The 26,500-nt window shown below is 46.9% G+C and overlaps 1 protein-coding gene across 11 annotated transcripts in view; it reads right to left on the bottom strand.

The window, feature by feature from the left end:
• ncor2 (nuclear receptor corepressor 2) overlaps positions 1 to 26,500 on the bottom strand; it is a 179,569-nt gene that overhangs the window by 49,579 nt on the left and 103,490 nt on the right. For 8 of the 11 annotated variants that reach the window (XM_063195357.1, XM_063195361.1, XM_063195359.1 and 5 more), the window contains 11 exons: positions 24,077 to 24,133; positions 21,652 to 21,704; positions 18,146 to 18,212; positions 15,951 to 16,123; positions 13,853 to 13,943; positions 12,237 to 12,415; positions 10,401 to 10,455; positions 10,115 to 10,213; positions 9,127 to 9,254; positions 6,224 to 6,381; positions 2,828 to 2,890 (listed from right to left, as the gene is read on the bottom strand). In XM_063195357.1, coding sequence (XP_063051427.1) covers positions 2,828 to 2,890; positions 6,224 to 6,381; positions 9,127 to 9,254; positions 10,115 to 10,213; positions 10,401 to 10,455; positions 12,237 to 12,415; positions 13,853 to 13,943; positions 15,951 to 16,123; positions 18,146 to 18,212; positions 21,652 to 21,704; positions 24,077 to 24,133 — 1,123 coding nt within the window. The remainder of the gene's footprint in view (positions 1 to 2,827; positions 2,891 to 6,223; positions 6,382 to 9,126; positions 9,255 to 10,114; positions 10,214 to 10,400; positions 10,456 to 12,236; positions 12,416 to 13,852; positions 13,944 to 15,950; positions 16,124 to 18,145; positions 18,213 to 21,651; positions 21,705 to 24,076; positions 24,134 to 26,500) is intronic. The other 3 variants (XM_063195366.1, XM_063195356.1, XM_063195365.1) reach the window with 1 other exon arrangement.

Here is a 26,500-nt window from a genome sequence, read left to right on the forward strand (position 1 = left end):
ACTCGTATCCACTGGCCGCCTGAGAGGACTTACAAAGCAAAGTGTGGGCTGAGAGGCGGCGCTACGTCCTCGCTCTCTCTTTCTCTCTCTCTCACTCACTCACTCTCTCTCTTTCTCTCGCTCCGCTCTCTCGCCTCATTTCATCTCCGCTCTATCGCTTTCCCTTTTTCACTCACTCTCCCTCTTACTCACTGGGCCAGTAGGCAGGCAGAGCTGCACCCTGCTTTTTTTCCCCTTCCCGTCTCTCTCTCTCTCTCTCTCCCAAACACACACACACACATACACGCACACACAAACACACCGCTCTGCTGTGTGTGTGGTTGTGGGACAGAGAGCGCGAGAGAAAGAAAGAGGGAGAGCGAAGGAGGGAGGGAGAGAGAGATAAAAAAGGAGGGAGAGAGAGAGGGAGAGGAGAAATGAGGAGAAAGGAAGAGAGAGGGAGAGAGGAGAGAGTGTTGATACTGAGGGAAAGCCGAGAGGGTTTCACATTTTTACTGACTGACCTGATTTTCATCTTCAAAGTGACCCTTTCCAATCCACAACAAGGAGAGAGAGAGAGAGAGAGAGAGAGAGAGAGAGAGAGAGAGAGAGAGAGAGAGAGAGAGAGAGAGGATGCAGACTTTGCCAAAGAGCTTGAACAAACGAAGGCAAAGGAAAACATGAAGAGAGAAAGAGAGTGAGAGATTACGAGTACACGACTGATTGACCGAGAGAAAGAGAGCGAGTGAAAGAGAGAGGAGGCTCTTTGCCAACTTGGATATCTGCCACTTTGTCTATCCACTCCTCCCTCTACCATAAACACAGGGAGAGGGAGAGGGAGAGGGAGAGGGAGAGAGAGAGAGAGAGAGAGAGAGAGAGAGAGAGAGAGAGAGAGAGAGAGAGAGAGAGAGAGAGGTAGGGGTGAGTGAGCAAGAGAAAGAAAGAAAAAGAGAGGGGGGAGAGAGAGAGAGAGAGAGAGAGAGAGAGAGAGAGAGAGAGAGAGAGAGAGAGAGAGAGAGAGAGAGAGAGAGAGAGCAAGAGAGTCACAAAGGAAAACCGCTCAGGACTAATCCAAAATCTCTTTCTACGTTTTCAAAATGGCTGTGGGAAACAGGGCATGCGTTTCTAGTGCAACACGACTAAGCCTTAAACGGATAAAACACATCTCATACCTCCTTTCCAAAACACAACATAGCTGAGCTCACACATTGCATTTACTGTGTCAAGGTCACACCAAACAAAAGCGTACGCACGCACGAACGCACGAATGCGCGCGCGCACACACACACACACACATACGTTACAGTAGCTTGGTTTAAATTCCAGATCTTCTGTCACAGCCAGACTGGCAATCTGCAATAAATCTGACGAGTGCATGGGACCGTGTGTTTGTGCCCATGCAAGTGGGTGAGTGTGCCCAAGTGTGTGTGTGTGTGTGTGTGTGTGTGTGTGTGTGTGTGTGTGTGTACGTGTGTGTACGTGTGTGTACGTGTGTGTACGTGTGTGTACGTGTGTGTACGTGTGTGTTTGTACGTGTGTGTTTGTACGTGTGTGTTTGTACGTGTGTGTGTGTGTGTGTGTGTGTGTGTGCTCGCGCTTGTGCTGCAAGGTGTGTGCGTGTGCGTTTGTGTGTGTGTGCGTGTGTGTGAGTGACTGGCCTTGTTGGCGAGCACTGAGCATTGCTGGTGATCTGGAAGGATAGAGAGAGCAGCACTCTAATCCAGCCTCAATCAGCCTCAGGAGAATAGAGCTGAGCACATTAAACCAGGATTACACACACACACACACACACACACACACACACACACACACACGCACACACACACGCACACACATGCACACACATGCACACACACACATACTGTCTACTCCTATAGCAACAATGGAGACAAACACACACTCACACACACACACACACAGACACAGACACAGACACAGACACAGAAACAGACACACAAATATCGAGACAGCAAGAGATATGTGCGCGCACACGCACAGCCCCCTGCCATGACCGGCCCCAGTTGGAGAGGGCCCAGCTACCCAGAGCCAAGCAGCCCCGTAGCGCAGCGCAGCGCTGCAGAGTGAGTGGAGTGGCGTTATCTAGTGTGGGAAAGGAGGGCAAGGGTACGTACGGCACGTCCCTTTTGACATGCGGACAAATATTTGCCACGTTGCTATGGGGATACAGGGCTGGTTGTAGGCCCTGGTTACTGTAATACAGGGGTGTGTGTGTGTGTGTGTGTGTGTGTGTGTGTGTGTGTGTGTGTGTGTGTGTGTGTGTGTGTGTGTGTGTGTGTGTGTGTGTGTGTGTGTGTGCAGAGGGGAAATCCCTGGGTTGAGAATAGACCTCACAAGGACACTGACGTGCTGACTGCTGACGTGACACAGACGTCACAGTGCTGAGGTCATCACTGTGCGACGCAATGCAATACAATCTCGACAAGTGTGCGCACTAAGTGGGTGCACAGGTGTATGCTCTCTCTGTACATGCACACACACACAGACATCGCGAATGCACAAGTAAATGTTACACACAAGCATAGAGTGGTTTTTCCATCGCACAATTGCAAACGCTTACAGATGTTTCTGAACTGGAACAAGGCATGGCAGCCGAGATGCAACATTTGCATACAAGGTGATACACCGTGGACAGCTGAATCCCAACGCAGGCAATCTAACCGCCATAAAAACACAACACATGCAAACTATGTGCAATAAAAACACACACGTGCACGCACACACACACACGTACACACACAGACAGGCATACACAAACACACACACACGCACCGACAGGCAAACACGCGCACGCACACACACACGCGCGCACACACACACACGCACTCACCTTTTTTGGCAGTGTCCATTTCCTCCTCAGTCCAGCGAGAGCTCTCATTCATCTCCATGTTGGCTGCAACACAAAGCATGAAGGACAACACTGAATTATGGACAGAGACGCATCTCGTCACCAGGCTAGGCAGAAAGCCGCTGGGGCCCCAAAGTCTATAGATGGTGAATAACAGCTTAGACTTTAAACGACAGCAGTGGTGATTTGTGGCGAATGTTCATTGCTATGAATTTTCGCTTGGGGCCACAACTTACCCTAGAATCGCCTTTGATTATGGAAAAAAAATATGGAAAACTGAGAGAGACTCATAACAGACAAGACAGAGCACCACCACACCACAACAGCAGGAGGCTTTGAGCATTTGTTAAGCTTTTTTTTTTTCTCCATGGAGGCTTAAGCTACATGTGTCCTGGCATGGTGTTTGAGGGCATATCTTTTCTGTGCGTCTCATTGAGAGAGACCAACTTTGTCAGTCTTACCCTCACATTAACCCCCCCAACCACCCCTCTCGGCCTTCCTCCCTGTCCAAACCGCATGAAAGTGCATGTGAGCCAACACAAGCCCATGTGATTCACACACACACACACACACACACACACACACACACACACACACACACACACACACACACACACACACACACACACACACACACACACACACACACACACACACACACACACACACACACACACACACACACACACACACACACACACACACACAGGCCCCCTCTCGCCTCTTCTTGACACTTGAGGATGCTCGCTTGACTGCACAGCGCCCCATGCCGCGTCTTGGCCCCTGTCTGGGGGGGAGGGGGGAGGTGTCTGCTTTCCTTAAGACTAGTACGCGCTGCATGTAGTGTAGTTGGCCTGCCTCTCTAAACCCCAACCCCCACCACCACCACCACCACCACCACCACCACCACCTACCTCACCCCCACCACCACGGCCCCCCCTTCTGAAACTGTTACACGCGCAGCACGGGCTAAAACCTCAAACATCCTCTCGCTCTGAGTGGCGTGACCTGCTAAGCGGGGCCACGGCACAGCCGAGAGCAGAGCAGAGCAGGGCAGAGAGCAGAGGGAGCAGAGAGCAGGGAGGGCAGAGGCAAGGCAGTACACTACAGCACGCTTCACTTGCCATGTTGACGCAATGAATCACCCCACCACCACCACTCCTACCCTAACCCTACCCTACCACACAGCACCTAAGCAGCTCACCGCGGCTTACCTGTGCGGTCCCTCCTAAGACACCGTTCGCTAGGCGAGACAGACGCATCTCAGACTCACACTCCTGATGCCGGACGTTTCTACGGGGCACTCTAGGCATAAATGCCTGGTCTACAAATCCATTGCTCACTCACTGGCGGTGCTCGATGATGCAGCTGGACTAAGTGCAATCGGTGCCTGAAGCTTATAGGGCTTGTGGACGGCAGTCCCGATTTCAGGAAGACGCTTCTGATGCCAAGTTGTTTCTATTACTAAGGCACTCTTGGCATACTAGCTCGTTCTAAAGAAAAAAATCCATCGCTCACTCTCTCTGTGCTCGATGCAGCTGGACTGAATGCTCTCCCCCGTTGCCTGAGAGGCATAGCAGGGCTTATGAACGGCGGTCCGATTTCAGAAAGACGCTTCTGATGCCAACTCGTTTCTATCAGGCACTCTAGGCATAGGCTTACTAGCTCGGTCTAAAATCCATCGCTCGCTCTCTCTGTGCTCGATGCAGCTGGTCTGAATGTTCCCCCCTGGTGCCTGAGAGGCATAGCAGGGCTTACGAACGGCAGGGAGAGATCAGAGGACCAAAGGCAGGGAATCCCCCTTTCCCCTCAGTCAACCACACAACGCACCACACTGCCCTACACAAAGGCAAAGTGCAGCAAGTTTAGACTGAAAATGGTCTTCACTGCACCTCCTTCATCTTGTGACACAGCCTTATGGTTTAGAGATATCGTCTTAGAGAGATATCGTTTTAGAGATCTTGCCATGTCAAATTTGCAGTAAATACAATATCCAATCTAATACTGTACCAAGGCTTTGAAGGCATTGTCAATGTTGGCGTGGTTACTGTACTTTGCCTTTGTAGGGCAGCACTGTTGTCTATAAGCTGGAGCTAGAGCAGCAGCGGGAGCAGCAGGGGCAGGCAGCACCAGAGCGTCCTCAAGTGGAGGGAGGGCTTACAATATGCTCCACTTTCACATGGAGCTAAAACGGCTGTATACTGGCCAGGGTTTCCCCCAGCACTTTATTGCTAGGGCGGCCACCTTGACAAGAAACACCTACCACCTTGTGAGTTCATGTAATTTCTAAAAGTACTTAGCCAAAAAAAAAAATCTTTTAACGCAGCACCACCTTGACTAACAAAAATTCTAGGGGAAACACTGCTAGCGCTTTGCAAATCAGACGAACTCTAAGGGCAGAAAATGCTATGTTATGTTATAAAGGAGTTTTTTGGGCTGTTTTGGTTGTTTGTTTGTTTTTGTGTTGCAGCATTATGGCATAATCACAGCTGGGCAAGGAATCTGTCCTCCAATCAAAACGGACCAGAGCGTCCTCGTGTGGAGGGCTTACAGCTTACAGCTCCACTTTCAGCTGACCGAGGCACTAAAACGGCTGCACTGTAAAGACTGTAAACCACACCAGACAGGCCCTAGTGGCAGAATTTCATTTATTTTATGCTTAGGGGCAGGGTAGCCGAGAGGGGGGGACAAAGGGGACCGTTGTCTTGGGGCCCAGGGACAGAGGGGGCCCAGAATTGAGTTCTCATCACATTGTATGTATTGGGTGGGGGGCCCTTTCAGATGACTTTGTCCTGGGCCCAGCCAAAGCTGTCAGCGGCCCTGCTTAGGGGAGTTCATATTGCGTTTTGCAGCATAGGCCAAAATCATGTCTGGGGCAAGAACCATCATCCATTCACAACGCTCCGTCTGTTTTTTCCCCCATCGTTGTTATTATTTTTTTGCACAGTATGACATGAGACAAAGTTGAAGTTTGTGTACCTGATATCTTTTGGCGAGATCAACCCAAGTGCTCATATCGTGTGTGTGTGTGTGTGTGTGTGTGTGTGTGTGTGTGTGTGTGTGTGTGTGTGTGTGTGTGTGTGTGTGTGTGTGTGTGTGTGTGTGTGTGTGTGTGTGTGTGTGTGTGTGTGCTTGTGTGTGTGCTTGTGTGTGTGCTTGTGTGTGTGCGCGCGTGCGTGTGTGCGTGTAACATCCCCCTTCCTAGGTCACTGCTGGCCCGTGTTTGTGTGTGTGCTGGTCTCCTCCTACTCGTTGGCTCATACCGTGTGTGTGTGTGTGTGTGTGTGTGTGTGTGTGTGTGTGTGCGTGCGTGCGTGCGTGCGTGCGTGCGTGTGTGTGTGTGTGTGCGTGTGTGTGTGCGCGCGTAACATCCCATACCTAGGTCGCTGCTGAGTGGGGGTGTGCTGGTCTCCTCCTGCTCGTTGGCCATGGAGCGGGTGATGCGTCCCTTGCGGTGACCGCGGCTGTTGGCAGTGCGGCGCCCCTTCACCGCCACCGGCTCCTTGTCCTCACCGTCCTCACCAGACGTGTCGTCCCTGCACAAACACACATATGCATTAGGATTATTGGACAGCACACCGTTCCCTGTGCACAGCCAGTGGCCACGTTATGATGAGGTTTTTGTTTTATAAATACTTCCGTCGAGTTCACATTGCACTTTCATTTAATTCTAAATAAAGAAATATTTACATGACGTCTTCAAAGCGGAAATAAAGTCTTAATCAAAATTAAGTTGAGTTAAGTTGATCATTCTGAATGAAATGTCTTATGTAAACAAGGTCAGTGCCAAGGTGCTAGTGATGTGAAGTCGACGTTATCAGTCAAGTGCAAAGATTTCTTTGCACTTGACTGTCAATCCCGCTGGTATAACATCCTACGCACCTGCCCAACTACAGAGGTGTGCAAAAGCGTCTCTGTTGAACTAAGTCAAAGTTATCAAAAAAAAACAAAAAAAAAACGGTGCTCTGCACACTAGTCTTCTTTACCATCTTAACCAACTATTTAGGAGAATAACGCATTCCGCTATCACTTCATCAGTTTTAATTATTTTATTTGCTGCTAGCTAACCTGCTATTTGGAATTTACATGTACAGGACTCAAACACGCACAAGTTACTAGGAAATGCAGTTTCACACAGACACACCGAATGCATCCAACACCCACACACACTAGTTGGAAAAGTATTAACCGGAATCATTCATTCCACCCCCTAACCACTCTTTCTCACTCACTCACTCTATCACACAGTCTCTCTCTCTCTCTGTTACCCCCCACCCTGGTGAAGTTTCTGCTCGGCAGGACTATCCCACAGCATCAGCATAACAGCCCGGCTGACAGGAAGAGAGAGCAGAGAGGGAGAGAGAGATGGAGCATCCTCATTTATCTCCCCCCCAAACTCCCATTCATCTCGCTCGGTGGGGACGCTATATATAGACGCACCAGCTGGGCCAGCGGAGCGAGGGAACGAGGAAGCAGTGGGACAAAACGGAGAGGGGAGGGGAGAGGAGAGGACTGGTGTGAGTGTGTGTGTGTGTGTGTGTGTGTGTGTGTGTGTGTGTGTGTGTGTGTGTGTGTGTGTGTGTGTGTGTGTGTGTGTGTGTGTGTGTGTGTGTTCGAGAGAGAGAGAGAGAGAGAGAGAGAGAGAGAGAGAGAGAGAGAGAGAGAGCGCAAGATGGATGACGTGATTTTACCAAAGAGAGATCGAAAACCATAATGTAAGGTAAGCTCAGTAGTAGTAAATGTGTTTTTCTCCTTCTATAAGACAGAGGAAACCACATTCTCAAATACATTGTGCGTAGAGATACTCTAATGTGCAACTGAAGAGATGGGGGAGTATCTTTCTGTCTAGTCCATTATGTGCATATGTGCATTAGTGCACAAGTGGTTGGCTTGCCTGTTGCCTCGTTGCATGCAGTTTTTTTTCTAACCCTCCTCAGCCCACTTCACCATTAGTGCTTCATGGCTATGGCGCAGAGCAGAGGAGTGGAGTGGAGTGGAGTGGTTTTGGTAACGTATATTTCTAAAGATAGGTGCTGCCATTGTACTGCTGCTGTTGTTCTTTGGAGTCCTGGACATGCTGACCCAGATGCACAAGAAGAAAAAAGAAAAACACATCTGTGTTGTAACTGTCTGACTGACTAAGGGTGTGTGCGCCTACGTGTGTGTGTACAGTGTCCGCATGCATGCATGTGTGTGTTCGTACGTAAGAAGCGGACAGACAAGCAAGTATGAGAAATTGCTATGTTTTTTTTTTTTTTTTTTTTTTAAAGCCATTTTCTTGGTAGATGTGGGGGACAATGGAGTGGATAGAGCGAGAGAGCGTGCAAAAGTAAGATAGCGAGTGTGGGGGAGAGAGAGAGAGAGAGAGAGAGAGAGAGAGAGAGAGAGAGAGAGAGAGAGAGAGAGAGAGAGAGAGAGAGAGAGAGAGAGAGAGAGAGAGAGAGAGAGAGAGAGAGAGAGAGAGAGAGAGAACCGTGGACAAACATTGAGAGAGAGAAATAAAGAGAGCAAGTCAGGCAGACGGACAGGGAATAAAATACAGATTTCCCTCGAAGCAGAAACATAGTTTGCGAGCGACATGATGATCCTAGCAGACAGAAATACCTAGCTAGCGCCAGATGGTTTAGAGGAAGAACAGGAAGACTCCTGGTGTGTGCATGTGTGGGAGAGAGACGGAGAGAGATAGAATGACAGACAGGGAGAGCCTGCATGTGTGTGTGTGTGTGCATGCGTGCGTGTGTGTGCGCGCGCGCGCGTGTTTGTGTGTGTGTGTGTGTGTGTGTGTGTGTGTGTGTAAACAAGGCTGGCCACTGGTAAACAAGGCTGGCCACTGACAAACGTTCTGGAATGAATGAGATGTTCCCAGGCAAACACAGGGGAGAAGTAGTGATGGGGGAACCGGAGAGGGAGAATGGAAGATTCACACAGAAAAGAGATTCTAGAGGGAGCTGTAGCTGCGCTATAACTCCACAGGTTCAAATCCGGCCTGGGTCATTTCCCCACCTCACTTTCCAGGCACTTCTTTTCTTTTTTAACGTTATCCATGATAGTACAGTGCAGATGGTGACAGGAAGCGAGTTGGGAGCGAGACGGGTAACGTTTGGCAAAGGACCCGGGCCGGGAATCGAACCTGGGTTGGCCGCATAGCAAACGTGTGCCCCACCATATGCACCACGGTAGGGCTCTCCAGGCGCTTTTTCACTGTCCTCCACTGTCCTTCACAAGTAAAAGCACAAACTGCCTGAGGAATGAACGAGAAGGAAAGAGAAGAGTCTACTCACTTCATGCCGTCCTCCTTATCGTCCCCTTCATTCTTCTCCTCCTCCCGATCTTCATCCTTCTCTTTCTCCTTCTCCTCCTTTTCCTCCTGGTTGTTCCGGCTCACCTGCTGCTGTTGTTGCTGGGTGTGCTGTGATGGAGACGAACACAAACACGCACACATACTTTTTAAAACCTATATAAAATGCAATTTGCAATGTAATGCAATTAAAATGGCCAATACAACAAACATGAACATTTCCCAAAATGTTCCAAAATGGATATACGTCATTTTGCAACAAAGCTCTTCAATTGTCATTCTTGTCATCGTCATTCCTACAAACTAAGGACAATTCCAGCCAATTTCAACAACAGTATTGCAAACACTACTCCTACTGCTAGTAGACAGTAGTGGTAATAAAGTAGTAGTAGTAGTGGCAATAAAATTGGCTGTTGAAAATGGACAGAATTTTCCCTCAAAAATGGAAAAGATTACCGCTATGTTACAAAGTTCAACATCAACATCCCAACAATTACCAGAGATGTCCTTATTAAACTTTTGTGCTACAGTTGGATTTCTAAATAGAGCTCTATCATAACTAGCACAAATACATTGTTGCTGCAGCTGTAATTCCTGGTAGTGCAAAGGTGTGAAAAAAGCATACTCCACTCCAAGTGGAATGGGGGATTATTTTCCACAAGCTGCGCTGGCTACTGGGGGAGCACAATGGCCCGGAGCAACTCATAGCACATCACCATCAACACTTACGGGTCACAGGCTAGGCCAATCACCCCGCAGGATTTTTGTGCCTAAAGAACGCCTGTACGCACGCACCAATACAGATACACAGGCACGTACACAATCATACACACACACAATCTCTCGCATACACGCGGGGGCGTGCGCACACACACACACACACACACACGCATACACATGCGCGCACACTCATACACACATGCAGAAACACACACGCTGAAACACACACGCCGAAACACAGAAACACACACCTGGCTGCGGACTCTGCGTCGGGAGTTCCTGCGGACGATGTTCTTGTAGTTCTCATTCTTCTTGGTCAGGTAGTAGAAGAGCACACACTCTGCCACCGTCTGGATTCAAACAAGACAAGACAAGGAAGGAAAAGAGAAGAAGGGGAATGATGAGCACACGTGACATACTTAGCAGAATCACAGCACCCCTACCCAGAACACAATCAAACAGACTCATCAGAAATACAGAACCACTACTCAGACAAATAGGTACCCAGAATGCAAACAATAAGAATGAAATAGTTACCTTTCTCTCCAAGAAGGAGGCGATCAGACCAAAGTTCTTTGGGTGCTGAATGAACCTAAAGTTAAGAAGGGAGAGGAGAACAAAACAACAACAATCAGTATCGTCGTGCATCGAGACACTAGCAGCAAAGTAATCCCATTTTTACAGACATTTGATACGGAAAAATCATTAAAAAAATCTATATAAATCCACAGATACTGTGTGCATGTATATTATTAACACACTTCCCTATAGCCAAACAAACCTCCATATGTACAGAAAACTCAGGAAATATGGCCAGGAGCTGACAGACAAAGGGATCGTTGAACAGGCTGCAAGGGGCTGACTCATGCCAAAACAAACCCCTTGTGTGTCCATGAGAAGCTCCTCAACGGCATGGTGTTCAATAATAATAATAAAAAGCGCTATTAATAGAAATGGGTGATTGTGGTGTGCTTTGAAGCTCTTACTGACACAGAATCAAGCAACAGCCCTTTTCTATGTACCGTACACAAGACCGACGACTGTACTAAATTCAACTAAATTGTAAACATGCTCATGTGGTACGTTATATAAATTGCATTGTGTTGCATGTCATTTACTGGGTGAATCATCTTTGAAGGAACATACTGTGTGCATGTGCGTTAATGTATACCTGTCAATGTGCTGTAAGTATGCGAGGGTGCATGTGTGTGAACACACAAGTGCATGCATGCATGCATGCAAGTGTGTGCGTGTGTGTGCGTGTGTGCTAATGTATACCAGTGTATTCGAAGTATGCAAGGGTTCATGTTTATGTGCTCACAAGTGCATGCGTGTGCATGTGTGCGTGTGCATGTGCGTGTGTGCGTATGTATGTATGTGCGTGTGTGTGGGGCAGAAGAGGGTCATGGAGTCTGCAACTGCCTTGTGGCCACCTCTCCCCACTTCCTCTTCCCCCAGCACGCCTGTGTGTATGTGGCAGTATGGTGTGTGTGTGTGTGTGTGTGTGTGTGTGTGTGTGTGTGTGTGTGTGTGTGTGTGTGTGTGTGTGTGTGTGGGCGCGCGTGCACCTGTGTGTGTGTGTGTGTGTGTGTGTGTGAGAGAGTTCATTTGCCACCCCAGCCTCTGGTGTTTCACCTCGGTAGTGTGTGTCTAAAGTGTTAAACGCAGACTTTGTGTTGCATGAGAGGCTGTGCAGCAGAAACCAACGGCTCTGGCTGTCACGGGGTGTGCACTATGTGCAAAGCGCAAGGTTGCATCATTTTACAAATCATCATATGAAAACACACCTAGACAATATTTCTCAACACGAGCTGACTTTGAAATCCGAAATTTTAAAACCTGAATTTTTTTCTTCTTCTTTTAAAACTGTTTTCACCCTCATAGAATTCTCACGTTTCTCACATTTTGTTGCTGCAATAGGTCTCAAATTGCAATTATTGCAATATGCTTTCATATGTTGCAATCATTCATTTGTAATACCTGATTGTAATTGTAATATCTAATTCATTATCTAAGTAACCTTCCATCAGCTGACTTTGTGCCCCATCTGTCAGTGACGTCAGACATCAACCACGGTACCAACCATACACATGCGTATTCCTCTGCATGGCCCCGTATGTGTTTGACACATTAATTGACAGGTGGTCCCTATTCATACACCACACACGCAACCCCCCTCCAAGCAAGCAAGCACATGCACGCACGCATGCACACCAATTAGCTAAACAGAATTCAAACCCGCAACCTTCTAATCACTAGACAGACAACCTTACCAATGACTCACAGCTGACAAAAACAAAAGCACATGGGCGCACATACATGTACGCACGCGCACGCGTGTCACTCGTTTGACAAACACACAAACAAACATACTTCTCCCGGAAGGTGTCCTTCTCCTGCTCGCTCCACATGTTCATGACCTGCCGGTCCTTGTACACCTTCATGGGGTCGTCCATCAGCCCGTTCATGTTGATGAACTTGATGCGCTGCTGCTCGGCGTCAAACAGCATGGGGGGAATCACCGCCAGCTGACGCATCTGCTTCTCAGAGTTCTGCACATCAGAGATGGAGGGAGAGAGAGAGAGAGAGAGAGAGAGAGAGAGAGAGAGAGAGAGAGAGAGAGAGAGAGAGAGAGAGAGAGAGAGAGAGGGGGGGGGTTAGAGAGAGAGAGAGAGAGAGAGAGAGAGAGAGAGAGAGAGAGAGTGCAATTGAGAAAGAGTGAAGGGATGAGAGATAAGGAGAGAAGAGAAGGTATACTTCAGTTTGGGTATAAGGGCAACATTGGCAGCAATGTGTATAGCACTGACCTTGCATCGTGTGTGTGTGTGTGTGTGTGTGTGTGTGTGTGTGTGTGTGTGTGTGTGTGTGTGTGTGTGTGTGTGTGTGTGTGTGTGTGTGTGTGTGTGTGTGTGTGTGTGTGTGTGTGTGTGTGTGATAAAGCTTGCATGTCTGAGTGTGTGTGAGAGGTCAGGCTAAAGAGGAAGTGTGTGGCTTCTCTGAACACGCAATACAAACCTCCCGGGGAGGAAGTGAGGAGCAGAGGTGACAACAAAATTAAACCATCCCGGCCCCAGTGGGAAAGTTTACAATGGTCAGAATGAAAATGAAATGGAAATGAATAGGGATGCACCAATAGCGATACTTGGATCGGTATCGCCACAGATACTTGCTCATTGCACTCATACTCTTACTTGTTCTTGTCAAACACTTGCCGATACCAGGACCGATACTTCTATTGCACGAAACTGTGCAACATCTCATGACGTTCCATTGACTTGAAAGCAGCATGGGAAAATAGCGCCACCTCATGCATTTACTAACATTTAAATCTGCATGTAAATGGACGATAAAACAAATATCATGGGTGGAAGAAAACAAGGCTGTGCATTTATTTCCATTGTGTGTTGGTAGTAAAAGTATCAGTATCGGTACTCGGTATCGGCAAGTACAGAAATTAATGTACTCGTATCGGTTTCCATAAAAAGTGGTATCGTGCATCCCTATAAATGAAGGTAGCACGGGAGAGAGAGAGTGAGAGAGACAGACGCACGCACATACACACACAGGGAACCGACAGATAAAAGAGGAAGAAAGGAAACACTCACACACGATGACGAGGTTTGAGGGAAATGACAACCGCCATCTTTTTTTTGCAGAAGTCATCAGACAATGCAATCTACACGATGTATGGGCTGTGCATCCCCAAAACCACATGTGTGTTTGTGTGTGTGTGTGTGTGTTACTGGTAGTCGCTCACCCCCTGTTCAGAGATGCCATCGATTGTGTGTGTGTGTGTGTGTGTGTGTGTGTGTGTGTGTGTGTGTGTTTGTGTGTGTGTGTGTCTCACCCCCTGTTCAGAGATGCCATCGATTGTGCGTGTGTGTGTGCGTGTGTGTGTGTGTGTCACCTCCTGTTCAGAGATGCCATCGATTGTGTGTGTGTGTGTGTGTGTGTGTGTGTGTGTGCGCGCGCGTGTGCGTGCGTCTCACCTCCTGTTCAGAGATGCCATCGATGATCTCAGAGACCTCGTGTTCACTCCGTGCCGCTGACGCCAGGCCGCCGCGCTGGCCGACACGACTGCTGACACACACGGACAGACAGACGGAGAGAGACACACAGATGGAAAGATGGATAGAGAGGGATAGAGAGGGATAGAGAGGGAGAGAGAGAGAGAGAGAGAGAGAGAGAGAGAGAGAGAGAGAGAGAGAGCAAGAGAGAGGGGGAGGAGGGGAGAGAGAGCGAGAGAGAGAGAGAGAGAGAGAGAGAGAGAGAGAGAGAGAGAGAGAGAGAGAGAGAGAGAGAGAGAGAGAAACAGACAGACAGACAGACAGACAAGTGCAGATACACAGACAGACATGAGTAAAAAAAGAACACTTTGAAGTCTCCAAAGAACCGAATGCTACAGAAATTACTGATCCACTTTGGAATATTTGCACATTTAGAATTTGGCCCTAATGCAAAACCACTACACAACACAAAAAAGATAGGGGCACTTCAACTTAGCCCTTTGGGATAATGTGATGTGGATGAACGGATAAAACATCACCACATCACTGGCAATTTGCCCTTTGCTGCTGGTTTGAGAAGCCGCCCTGAACTCAGATCATTCCCAGAATGCTCCACTGGCTCCAGTGAGCGGAGGGCCAGGCAGAGGCCAGAGGTAATTGCACAAACTGCCGAGCTGCTGCCGTTGCACAAGCGAGCCAGAGGTCGCCGACGACAGTTGTGCCGAAGTCAGTTTCGAGGAAATGTACCGGTATACGCAGGCACACACACAAATGTATTAACACACATTCTCTCTGACGCACGCACGGACACACACAGACACACACGCACACACACAAACGCAGAGCAGAAACACAAACGCAGGCGCACACACGCACGCACATGCACACAGAGGTCGCCCGTAGTTAGTTTCTAGGACACGTATACGCACACACAAACGCGCATTCTCTCTCTCTTTCACGCACACACGCACACATACATACGCACACACCCACACACGCACTCCACGCATGCACGCACACATACGCACGCAAGCACACATACGCACGCAAGCCCACTCCACCCCATCGCCAGCACATCCTGTGGTTTGAACTTCAGCTCTGGGGTTACACAGCATATAGACAACTCTGACTGAGCATGACCGCTTTGAGGGAAAAAAACACACGTTGCAAAGGTAGCTTCACTAAGATTGGTCCACAAACAATACTATTATGAATTTGAACTGAAATAAACACCTTTGATTAAACCACCCGTATACAGAAGAGACCGCAAAAAACACACACTAGGGATGCGCGTACTCATGTACGTTTAACCGAATCACAGTTACTCTGTCAATCCTCTGTTGTGTTAAAAAAATAATAATAAAAAACGTACACATGGTGGGGTGGGTGGTGAGGCACTGACTGGCTCAGTGCAACATTTACAAGTAGAGGCTCCCAATACAGTTGCATAAACAGACAATTCAATGTGTGTCACACAAACACACACACACGTAGACAATACAGAGCGCGCCCACACAATACAGAGCACACACACACGCGCCCACACAATACAGAGCGCGCCCACACAATACAGAGCGCACACACACACACACACGCGCGCGCCCACACAATACAGAGTGCGCCCACACAATACAGAGCGCACACACACACACACAACAGAGCACACACACACAATACAGAGGGCGTACACACACACACACACACAATACAGAGCGCGTACACACACACACACACAATACAGAGCGCGTACACACACACACACACAATACAGAGCGCGTACACACACACACACACACACACACAATACAGAGCGCGTACACACACACATAATACAGAGCGCGTACACACACACACACACAATACAGTGCGCGTACACACACACACACAATACAGAGCGCGTACACACACACACACACACACACACAATACAGAGCGCGTACACACACACACACACACACACAATACAGAGCGCGTACACACAAGCACAAGCACGCGCACACACTACAGAGCACACACATACACACAATACAGAGCACACGCACAATACAGAGCACACACACACACACCCACACAGTCTCACCTCTGCATGCGCTCCTGCATCTCCCTCTGCTTGCGGATCTCGGGGAACTGCTTCTCGTAGTACTCTCGAACCTTGCTCTCCTTGGCGCGCCGCCGCGGGTTGTTCTCGATGCGCTCCACCTTCTTCTCCCAGGCCTCCATCAGCTGGTCGTACCGCTGGCAGAACTTCTGCTCCTGGACGCCCAGAGACAGACGGACACACACACTCCGAGTTAGACAACGGAAGCACAAGCAAACACACTCACACGCAGACACTCACTCTGTTATACACACCTGCAAGAGCACACACACACAGACAGTTTGACAACAGATGCACACGTGCAAACACACTCATGGGCCCGCACACACGCACGCACACAAGCACGCACAGTTATACACACCTGCAAGGGCAGATGCACACGGACACATTTAGTTATACAGGAACATATAGGCTCACATGCACATGTGCGGACATGCATGCACATTAACTCAGCTGTACATATGCATCCTAGGGTAATGCTGTGCTGACTTGGGACTAATGCACTCAAAACAGCCATCTGCAGAGAGCAGGCCATCATCCACATGGCTCTACAATCACTCTGGAGTCAAAAAATACATCCACAAGGTGTGCTTAACACTTCTTTCCCTCCGTTACTTGTCTTAGTGTTGCAGTGCGTACTCATCCTGTCTGAGCCTAGAAAACATGTGTCCAGAATCTAGCTTACAAATACTAATCCACAATTCAGTGCAGAGTGCAGACACTCACACTCAGAACGAGAAAGAAATGCAGCACACTTGTGGGCAATCCCACGCCACATTGCAGATGCTAAATTAATTACGCAGCAATCATCATCATCATCATCATCATGGCCATCATCATCACTGGCAACATTGGCAGGCGTTCAGTGATGAGTAGACAAACACACAGAGACAGATGTGTCTTCCTCCTCCACAGCTTGGCTACAGGAGAGCACAGCACAGCTGACTGCTGGGGAGTGTTGTAGCACTAATGAGAGTTTCATTTTTAATCTGATATTTGGCTAAGGCAACTGGCCTGATGTGGACCAAGCAGATGGATTGAGTTGGATTGGGTTAATGCATGCTGACCTACAGCTCTGATAGTTAGTGTCTAGCTAGCATAGACTCAGTTAAATACTGTCATGCAACATCTAACAGCAAAACCACTGCTGAAACATTTTGCAATATTGATTGACAAAAATAATGATGCATTGCATTAATGTCTGTCTATCCATGAGCTGAAAAGGTATTCCAAATATCTTTACTTATGAATATACAATTGTGACTTGAGGGCCTTTATCTGGTATTGCTTGATTTGCCAAATCAGAATCAATATTGAGATCAGAAAAGGCTGGTTTGGTGCATGCCCAACTACTATTACTTCCACTAGCCCTGTGCCAATAGACAGAACCAGTTTTAAACACCCACTTGCAGCAGTAGAGCTCCGCTGTCACACACACAAACTGGGGCAGCTACTCTTGCATTTAGGTGTCTGTGAGCGAGCTTTCCATAGCAACAGAATAGAACAAGTACCGTATTGCTGAACTATAGTCTTAAGTGCACACACAAAACCATTCAGATGCCCACGGACACACACACACACACACACACACACACACACACACACACACACACACACACACACACACACACACACACACACACACACCAACAAGAAGAGGAAGGACGAGAAGAAGGAGGGGGGTTGAGAGAGAGAGAGAGAGAGAGAGAGAGAGAGAGAGAGAGAGAGAGAGAGAGAGAAAGAGAGAAAGAGAGAAAGAGAGAGAGAGAGAGAGAGAGAGAGAGAGAGAGAGAGAGAGAGAGAGGGAGGGAGAGGGAGAGGGAGGGAGATAAAGAGAGAGAGAGCGAGAGAGCGAGAATGAGAACGAGAGAGAGAGACCTTCTGTGTCATGCTGAAGCTGTGACGCTGTCACAGGAAGAAATAAAAAGACAACACAAGCCAGACAGAGACAGACTGAGAGGGAAAAAAGAGATAAGAGCGACAGAAAACTCAAGGGAAGCAAAGAATAAGAGGAGACAGTTTGTGTGTGTGTGTGTGTGTGTGTGTGTGTGTGTGTGTGTGTGTGTGTGTGTGTGTGTGTGTGTGTGTGTGTGTGTGTGTGTGTGTGTGTGTGTGTGTGTGTGTGTGTGTGTGTGTGTGTGTGTGTGTGTGTGTGTGTGTGTGATCATAGCACTTACCCACTGCTTGCGAGCATGATTTCTTCTCTTGAAATACAGAATGAGCTTCTTCCTCATTGCCTGATTTCTGCAGAAGGACGAAAAACAGGACAGTGGGGGGAGAGAGAGGAACAGAGAGGAACAGAGAGAGAGAGAGAGAGAGAGAGAGAGAGAGAGAGAGAGAGAGAGAGAGAGAGAGAGAGAGAGAGAGAGAGAGAGAGAGAAACAGTGTGGAGGGAGGAAAGAGTGAGAGAAAATAAGAGGTAGGGAGGGAGAGAGACAGTCAGTTCATCATAATGCTGTCCAATCCTTTCTTCTTACCAGGTTGCCATAGTGACCTTTAAAGATGGCCTCTCAACGTCATTTGATTAATATTTCTGTGTTCCCCATTATTATTGAATGTGTTACGCGTTGGTCCTGTTTTAAAAAACGTTGTGGTTGCTTTGTTTCAAGCCGTTTTTGCAAGCCAGCAAGGTGGCTTGTGGAGAAACGAGAGGGTGTTCCGTGTTTCTCGTGGAAATGCGTCTCTGATTGGCTCACTCTTCCAGCTCTCGTGGAAATGCGTCTCTGATTGGCTCAGTCCTCCTGTTCTTGGAGAGAATGTAATGGGAAACAGAGTCGCCACTTCCCTGGGTGGTACTGCACTATAGGGGCGCCAACGGAGGCGTGCATGCTCCATTCAGGGCTGTGCTCTTTCGACAGCGACCCCTAGGCGAGCTGCAGGCACGGAGCAACCAGAGTGGGCTTGCTCTATGGATGAGGCTTTGTGCTGTGTGTGTACCTGAGAGTAGCAACCAGCTGATAGCTAAGCTAAGCTAGATTTCGGGCCACCAGACGTTGCTTGTATTGAAAACAAGCAGAAAAAAATTACTCGACATGTTTTTAGAAAAATGGGTCGACATAAACCTTTGTGGCCAACGCCTTCTTTCGACGTGACGAAACACAGAAAGGCTTTCGTGATTCGCTCGTTTCTCTGCATTATTTATGTCAATTGGGAAACACCGGGAAACACAGCCAGGCGAGGTGACGCACCGCTATGAGAGCCTTGCAAGTGAGTTTAACTTGGGGTGACCGTCCGATCTTCATAAGGAGTGAGTAAAACTGTGTTTTATCGGAAGTTGGCCTTTAAAGCAAGTTAAACACAACAAAACAATATGATTCCAAACACACACAGCAGTGCTTACTATCCATCCGGAAATGTATATATATATAGTGTGACTGTGTGTGTAGCCTATCCGCCAAGGCCATTACCCATTAACATCTATTAAGGAAATACAGTGAGGATTGCCAACAATAATGGCATAAACACACACAAACATTAGGAAAAAAACAACTAGTAAACACCGTCAGACCTTTCCCACAAACACACTCTTACTGAAACAGCTGCCTGCTCTATGAGAAAAATCAAAACACACACACAAGCGGGCCACGCACTAAAATCTTTCAAAAATATCGTCTTTTTCATTAAGATTTACCACCACTACCAATGTCTAAGCATTAATTTTGACATGGAAATGTTGCACTTCTCAAAAATAAATAGGCAGATCTTCTGCATGTCCATCATTTTCAATTTCCAGTCAATAACCCGATTCGCACAGGATAAATATTACCTATGGACCCCTGATAATTCGCAATTACCCCCAGACCTCCGTGATTTCTCGAGGCGTATTCGGACGGGATTAATAAACGTCTGTTATTTACTCAATTCACAGACATTACAAGGGGGTACAGACGGCGCGCCTACAGTATGTGAAATTACCCCAGGACGTCTGTGTTTCGCCGAAATACTGTAGGTAATTCGCGGCGGAAGTATTACCTCACAAATCGCGGACATGGCACAGGACTAAGAACTCAGAATTACCGGGGGGTCCATAGGTAATAAAAGTCCCGTCCGAATCGGGCTATAGACATATTTGGCTGCACCCCTCACTATACTGTGGTCAGACCAGTGAATATTATTTTTATTACTTAAGTGAATATTTCTGGGGGGAAAAACGTGAAAGGGCAGCATTTCGAATATTTTGGAAATTAACTACTACAATTTCCACACAGGGCCTTTAATCGCCTGTCTAGTTTTGAGATGCTCTGAGGTCGCGATGGTCTAGATACAACTAATCCTCAGGGCAAGGCAGGTGAACACTGCAGTCTGCAAACAACAGCCTGTAAGGTTTTCAAGGCAGGCGAACCCTGCCCTAAGGACAACGGATGAAATCTAGCAACTATGCCCAACTCCGGCATATTTATATTGACGATTTCAAAACTGATGTATTGATTAATGTGCATTGTCTTGAAATGAAATGAAATGAAATGAATGAATGAATGAATGAATGAATGAATGAATGAATGAATGAATGAATGAATGAATGAATGAATGAATGAATGAATGAATGAAATTAAGAATGACTGCAAAGAATCCAAATCATGAGATGCAAATCATGACAACAGGCGCCTGGGAGTGAAATGCTTAGGTGCTTGTCTATGCAAATTGTAAACATTTCAGGAGAAAGTGACTGTGTGTGTGTGTGTGTGTGTGTGTGTGTGTGTGTGTGTGTGTGTGTGTGTGTGTGTGTGTGTGTGTGTGTGTGTGTGTGTGTGTGTGTGTGTGTGTGTGTAATGTGAACACAGGCATGGCATTGTGCGCTGAAACAGATGGCAGGTCCATTAGATTAACAGCTCTGTGCCATGTACAGGGTTCCACACACACACACAGACACACAGACACACGCGCACACACACACATCATTTAGTGGAACCAAAACAAGCACACACAGCACCATATGGTCCCTCTGAGTACAGAGGCAGATGCAGAGATGGGAAAGAAATGGACCTTGGTGAGGAGTGGACTCAGGGAGACAAAGCAGCCGATTGACAAGAGATCAAAGTCATGTGGAGCCACGCACGCACACACACGCACGCACGCACGCACATGCACGCACACCTGTTGATTAATTGCACCATTAAAAAAAAAAAAAATCCACTGTGGCCAACAGAGGGCTCTCAGATCAAAACGCTTGTGGACAGGGGGTAGTGGGTTAAGAGGAGGAGACTGAAAGAAAGACACGAACAACCTGCTAAGGGATGAAGAGGAGAGGAGAGGAGAGGAGAGGAGAGGAGAGGAGAGAGAAGAGAAGAGAAGAGAAGAGAAGAGAAGAGAAGAGAAGAGGATGTGAACGTTTTTTTTTTAATAATAATAAAAAAACTCCCTTCACCTTGCCCACACAAGGCCATCGTCAACAATGTCCACACAGACGCGCACACAGACGTACACGCAGGCATGCACACGCGCACACACACACACAGTAAAGAAACATGTACATATTGACAGTTGGCATCAACATGGATAATATGTATGAAAAACATCATAGCCAATGGTGGCGCCATTTGAACCCCCAGTGCACTTCTTTGGTGGTAGTCTGCTCGCTTTGACGGATGCAAATGCAAACTAGCAGTGATATACCCAGAGATAAAGCTGTGATGTAGAAGGGAAGTTGGGGATTAAAGAAAAAAAGATGTGTGAGGCTACTTACATTTTGATGTTCTCATGGTACTGCTTGGTATCAGAGGGCTGGTTGTAGAGAGGCTGTGGAGAGAGAGAGAGAGAGAGAGAGAGAGAGAGAGAGAGAGAGAGAGAGAGAGAGAGAGAGAGAGAGAGAGAGAGAGGGAGATGGAGAGGGGGGGGGGAGAAAGAGAGAGGGGAGAGAAAGAGAGACAGAGCGAGTCAAAGGAAGATAAAAGAATTACTGTGAGTGTCTAGAGGCTAAGAGTCCAGTTTCAGTTCAGGCTGACACATCAAGGCACATCAGTATGAACCTCCCGCCTCCCTGCCTTTCAACCCGACATCCCTCCTTCCCTCCCTCTCTTCTCAACTCCTTCCATCCCTCGCTCCTCCTCTCCTCCCCCACATCCCCATTTCATCTCTAGCTGTCCTTTGCTTCACCCTCACTCACTTTTCTCTCTGATGCCAAGAAACCAGGTCACAGCTTTTACACACGCACACAGGCTGTGTGTGTGTGTGTGTGTGTGTGTGTGTGTGTGTGTGTGTGTGTGTGTGTGTGTGTGTGTGTGTGTGTGTGTGTGTGTGTGTGTGTCTGACAAGTGGTTGTTGGGGACATCCCTCAGCTCTCTGAACTAGAAGATCTGAGTGACGATGCTGAGAAGGGTGTGTGTGTGTGTGTGTGTGTGTGTGTGTGTGTGTGTGTGTGTGTGTGTGTGTGTGTGTGTGTGTGTGTCTGTCTGTGTGTACTGCGAGACACCACAGGTTCTGTATGACCATGCATCTTTGGAAAAAGTTAGGAGTGATAAAATGCTTACAGGCTATATTCCCCGACTGTTTTCTTGGCCCAATGAAATATTCAGTAAAAAAAATCTGTATTCAAAACCTCCGGAGTAAGTAAAACGTCTCTAAATCACAGTGCGAAAGTGTGCGAGCAACTTCTCGGAGGGTGAAACTGTCTCTCTCTGGGAGAGATATTCCTGTTCGAAGTTCCAACATTCCCAAAAAAAAAAAAAACGTTCTAAAAATGGCCTAAGAAGGGTCAGCAAGTGCTGTACAGTCCTATCTTCTATGAAGTCATCATGACCGATAAACTGCAAAATCCCACCCAACCCTTTTCTCTAATGCAATTATGTCATTGGGCTTGTTAGACATGTTGGCATCTTGAAGTCGGAAGTTTCGTGCAGTGTTTAATAGATGGCTACGGGATTTCCAGTGATATCCCATGGGTTTAATATAAACAATGCGGTGCACGCACAAGCATACACACATACAGTGCCTTCAAAAAGTCTACACACCCTTCCTCAAATGTCAGCTTTTTGCGAAGTAAAAAAAATTGACAGAAAGACATTTTTTTTCTATTGTTTCCATAAAGCCTTATGCTTGTTTCTCAATTGCATTGTACAGGTTAATAGTTTAGATTGAAGGTGGAAAAAGCTGTGAATTTATTTTGTCTTTCTGTCATTTTTTTACATCACAAAAACCTGACATTTGAGGAGGGGTGTGTAGACTTTTTGAAGGCACTGTAGACGCATACACAGATAGACAACACTGAAAGAATCAGATGACTTTAAGATGCGAGGATATTTCAGGGATCTTCGGCAAACATAAATTAGGCAATTATAGCGCTGGCACGAGCTGGCCGAGTGGGCGCTGTGTGAGAGGGAAAGGGAAGACGGGAAAATCAATCAGACGTGTTTGCATGGTTGTCCTAAGAGCCATACAGCTGTTCAATCCGTCAATTAAGGACTTAGAGAAAAACATAGACTTCTCTGCATTGCAAGCACCCATCTTTATTTTTGTATCTATTTTTATTTTTTTATTTCTCTTTTGTATCTGCAGAGCACCATGGGACATGAATTTCCCCTCAGGGATAAGTCTAAGTTCAAGTGTAAGTCTGGAGTCTGAAGTCTGATAAAGTTCACAGTCACTGGAAGGAAAATAACCTTTACAGTAATTACACAAAAATACAATAAATAAATAAATGACCAGATAATAATATTTGGTAAAATTCTTTAAGTAACACACCACACACATTTATCTCACCACATTATTGTGCTATGTATACGCAAATAATTTTAATCAAGCTGCTTTGTTCCGGTAGAGCTGTCATAAGTTACAGTATTATCCATTTTTATAGCATGGTATCTCTGTAACTTCTTACCCAGTGCGCCTGTGTGCTTCAGTCTGGTGAAGAACCACTGAACTATGCATGTCATACTGATGATAGTCATACCAATGAATCGTTTTCCCCAATCTCTAATCTAACATTTATCGGCAAGTTTCTTTTCAGCATGATTCAGAAAATAATGTGTAAAACTGTAGGTCTAAATCAAGTGAGACAGAATAAACGGAAAGTGGACGACAGATAGGTAGGCAGACAGCAACAAGAACATGGCATTGTAAACAAATCCTGACAAATGCATGATAAGTGAAGGGAGGAAATCAAAGCAACTCACCAGTTCCACTCTGGGTCCCAGTCCCTCCAAAATCCTGTGAGCCTCCTCTGCCTTTTTCTGGAAAACACACACAAAAACAGACCATCAGCACATGTCAACAGACTGGACTCACGTTTCTCATCTCCATGGTAACACATCTCACTTGCCTGCGCTCATCCTTTCTCTGCCTCTCACACTCACACAAATAGATGAGAACACACTCTAGCGCACGCACACGAGCACATGCGCACGAACACAACTAAAAAATGACCATGAAAACTGTTGAAGGACAATAGTTATGAGGACCTCACAAGTACAGTGTTCCAAGAACGTATGCACACACACACAAGCACACAGACACGCAAGCACACACATGCGCAAGCGCACATGCACACGCACGCACACACACACACACACACACACACACACACACATACACAGATACACACTAGCACGCACACACACACACACCGTTCTGCTCTTATTTTTTCTTTGGCCTCAAAAGGGAGCGCCAGTACAGTAATAAGACAGCCAGCTCTCCAAGGTCTTTAACTCACTACATTTCCCGCAATTACAGCTGTTTGAGAATGTGGGTCTACGTCTATGCATGCCTGTGTGCGTGTGTGCGTGCGAGTGCATGTGTGTGCATGTGCCTTCGTGCGTGTGCGTGTGCGTGCATGTGAGTGTTCGTGTGTGCGTGCGTGCGTGTCTGGAAGTGGCTCCAAACAGCTCCAAGACCATGGTTACCTTCGCCAAGACAAAGTCGGCGAAGGTTATGTTTTGACCGCTGTGTATTTATTTATTTATTTATTTATTTATTTATTTATTTATTTATTTATTTGTGAATATGTTTGTTTGTATGTACTTCGTATAACTCAGTCAGAACTGAGCCAATTTTTATGAAATTTGGTGGAATGATTGGTCATGACCCAAGGAACAATCGATTAGTTTTTGGGAGTGATTGGGTCAAAGGTCAAAGGTCAAGGTCAAAATGTTTGTTTGTACTTCGTATAACTCAGACAGAACTGAGCCGATTTTTAGGAAATTTAGTGGGATGATTGGTCATGACCCAAGGAACAATCAATTAGTTTTTGGGAGTGATTGGGTCAAAGGTCAAAGGTCAAGGTCAAAATGTTTGTTTGTACTTCGTATAACTCAGACAGAACTGAGCCGATTTTTAGGAAATTTAGTGGGATGATTGGTCATGACCCAAGGAACAATCGATTAGTTTTTGGGAGTGATTGGGTCAAAGGTCAAAGGTCAAGGTCACGAAAAGGTCAAAAACGTAAATTGAGCCGATTTTTATGAAATTTAGTAGGATGATTGGTCATGACCCAAGGAACAATCCATTACTTTTTGGGAGTGATTGGGTCAAAGGTCAAGGTCAAGGTCACAAAAAGGTCAAAAACGTAAATTAAGCCGATTTTTATGAAATTTAGTGGGATGATTGGTCATGACCCAAGGAACAATCGATTACTTTTTGGGAGTGATTGGGTCAAAGGTCAAAGTCAAGGTCACGAAAAGGTCAAAAACGTAAATTGACCCGATTTTTATTAAATTTAGTGGGATGATTCGTCATGACCCAAGGAGCAATCCATTACTTTTTGGGAGTGATTGGGTCAAAGGTCAAGGTCACGAAAAGGTCAAAAACGTTTTTCTTTGCCAAGCACTATATGCCAGAACAACGTGTGCATGCTGAATTGAATAAGAGGTCAAGACTGGGCCAAAAATGTAATATTACGATAATCCGGTCCGATTTCAATGAAACTAACACCAAGATTTGGAGAATGCTATGCCCCACACTCTGAAGATGGCCAGAAAAAAATAAGTGGCGTAGGCGAAGGTTTGCGCTCTACCGAGTGCCCATTCTAGTTTGATATTTCAGCAGTGTGAAGATGAGATAATGAAATGTGGGCAGTAGCAGCTGCCTCTATACTACTACAGTTTATCGTTGTCAATCGCTTAGTGAAGCATCAACACACATCAGCGCCCACACAAACTACATTAAAATATGCATGAGAGTACATGCACACATGATGATGATCTCGTTACCTCTCTCCTTCCCACTCATTCCTATTCTCATTGTGCACACGAACACATGGACACACACACACAATCAGACAGACAGACAGACAGACTGACAGACAGACAGACAGACAGACAGACACACATTCACACCCGCATGCATGCAGACACTCAAACTAACCTATACTTGTATGCACACACACTCACACTCAGGCAAACACACACACACACAAGCACACACACACACACAAACACACACACACACACACACACAGAGGCACACACACAGAGGCACACACACAGAGGCACACACACAGAGGCACACACACACACACACACACACACACACACACACACACACACAGGCAAACACACACTCACACACACAGGCAAACACACACTCACACACACACACACACA

Source organism: Engraulis encrasicolus, chromosome 3 (assembly GCF_034702125.1).
Source record: "Engraulis encrasicolus isolate BLACKSEA-1 chromosome 3, IST_EnEncr_1.0, whole genome shotgun sequence".
NCBI lineage: Eukaryota > Metazoa > Chordata > Actinopteri > Clupeiformes > Engraulidae > Engraulis > Engraulis encrasicolus.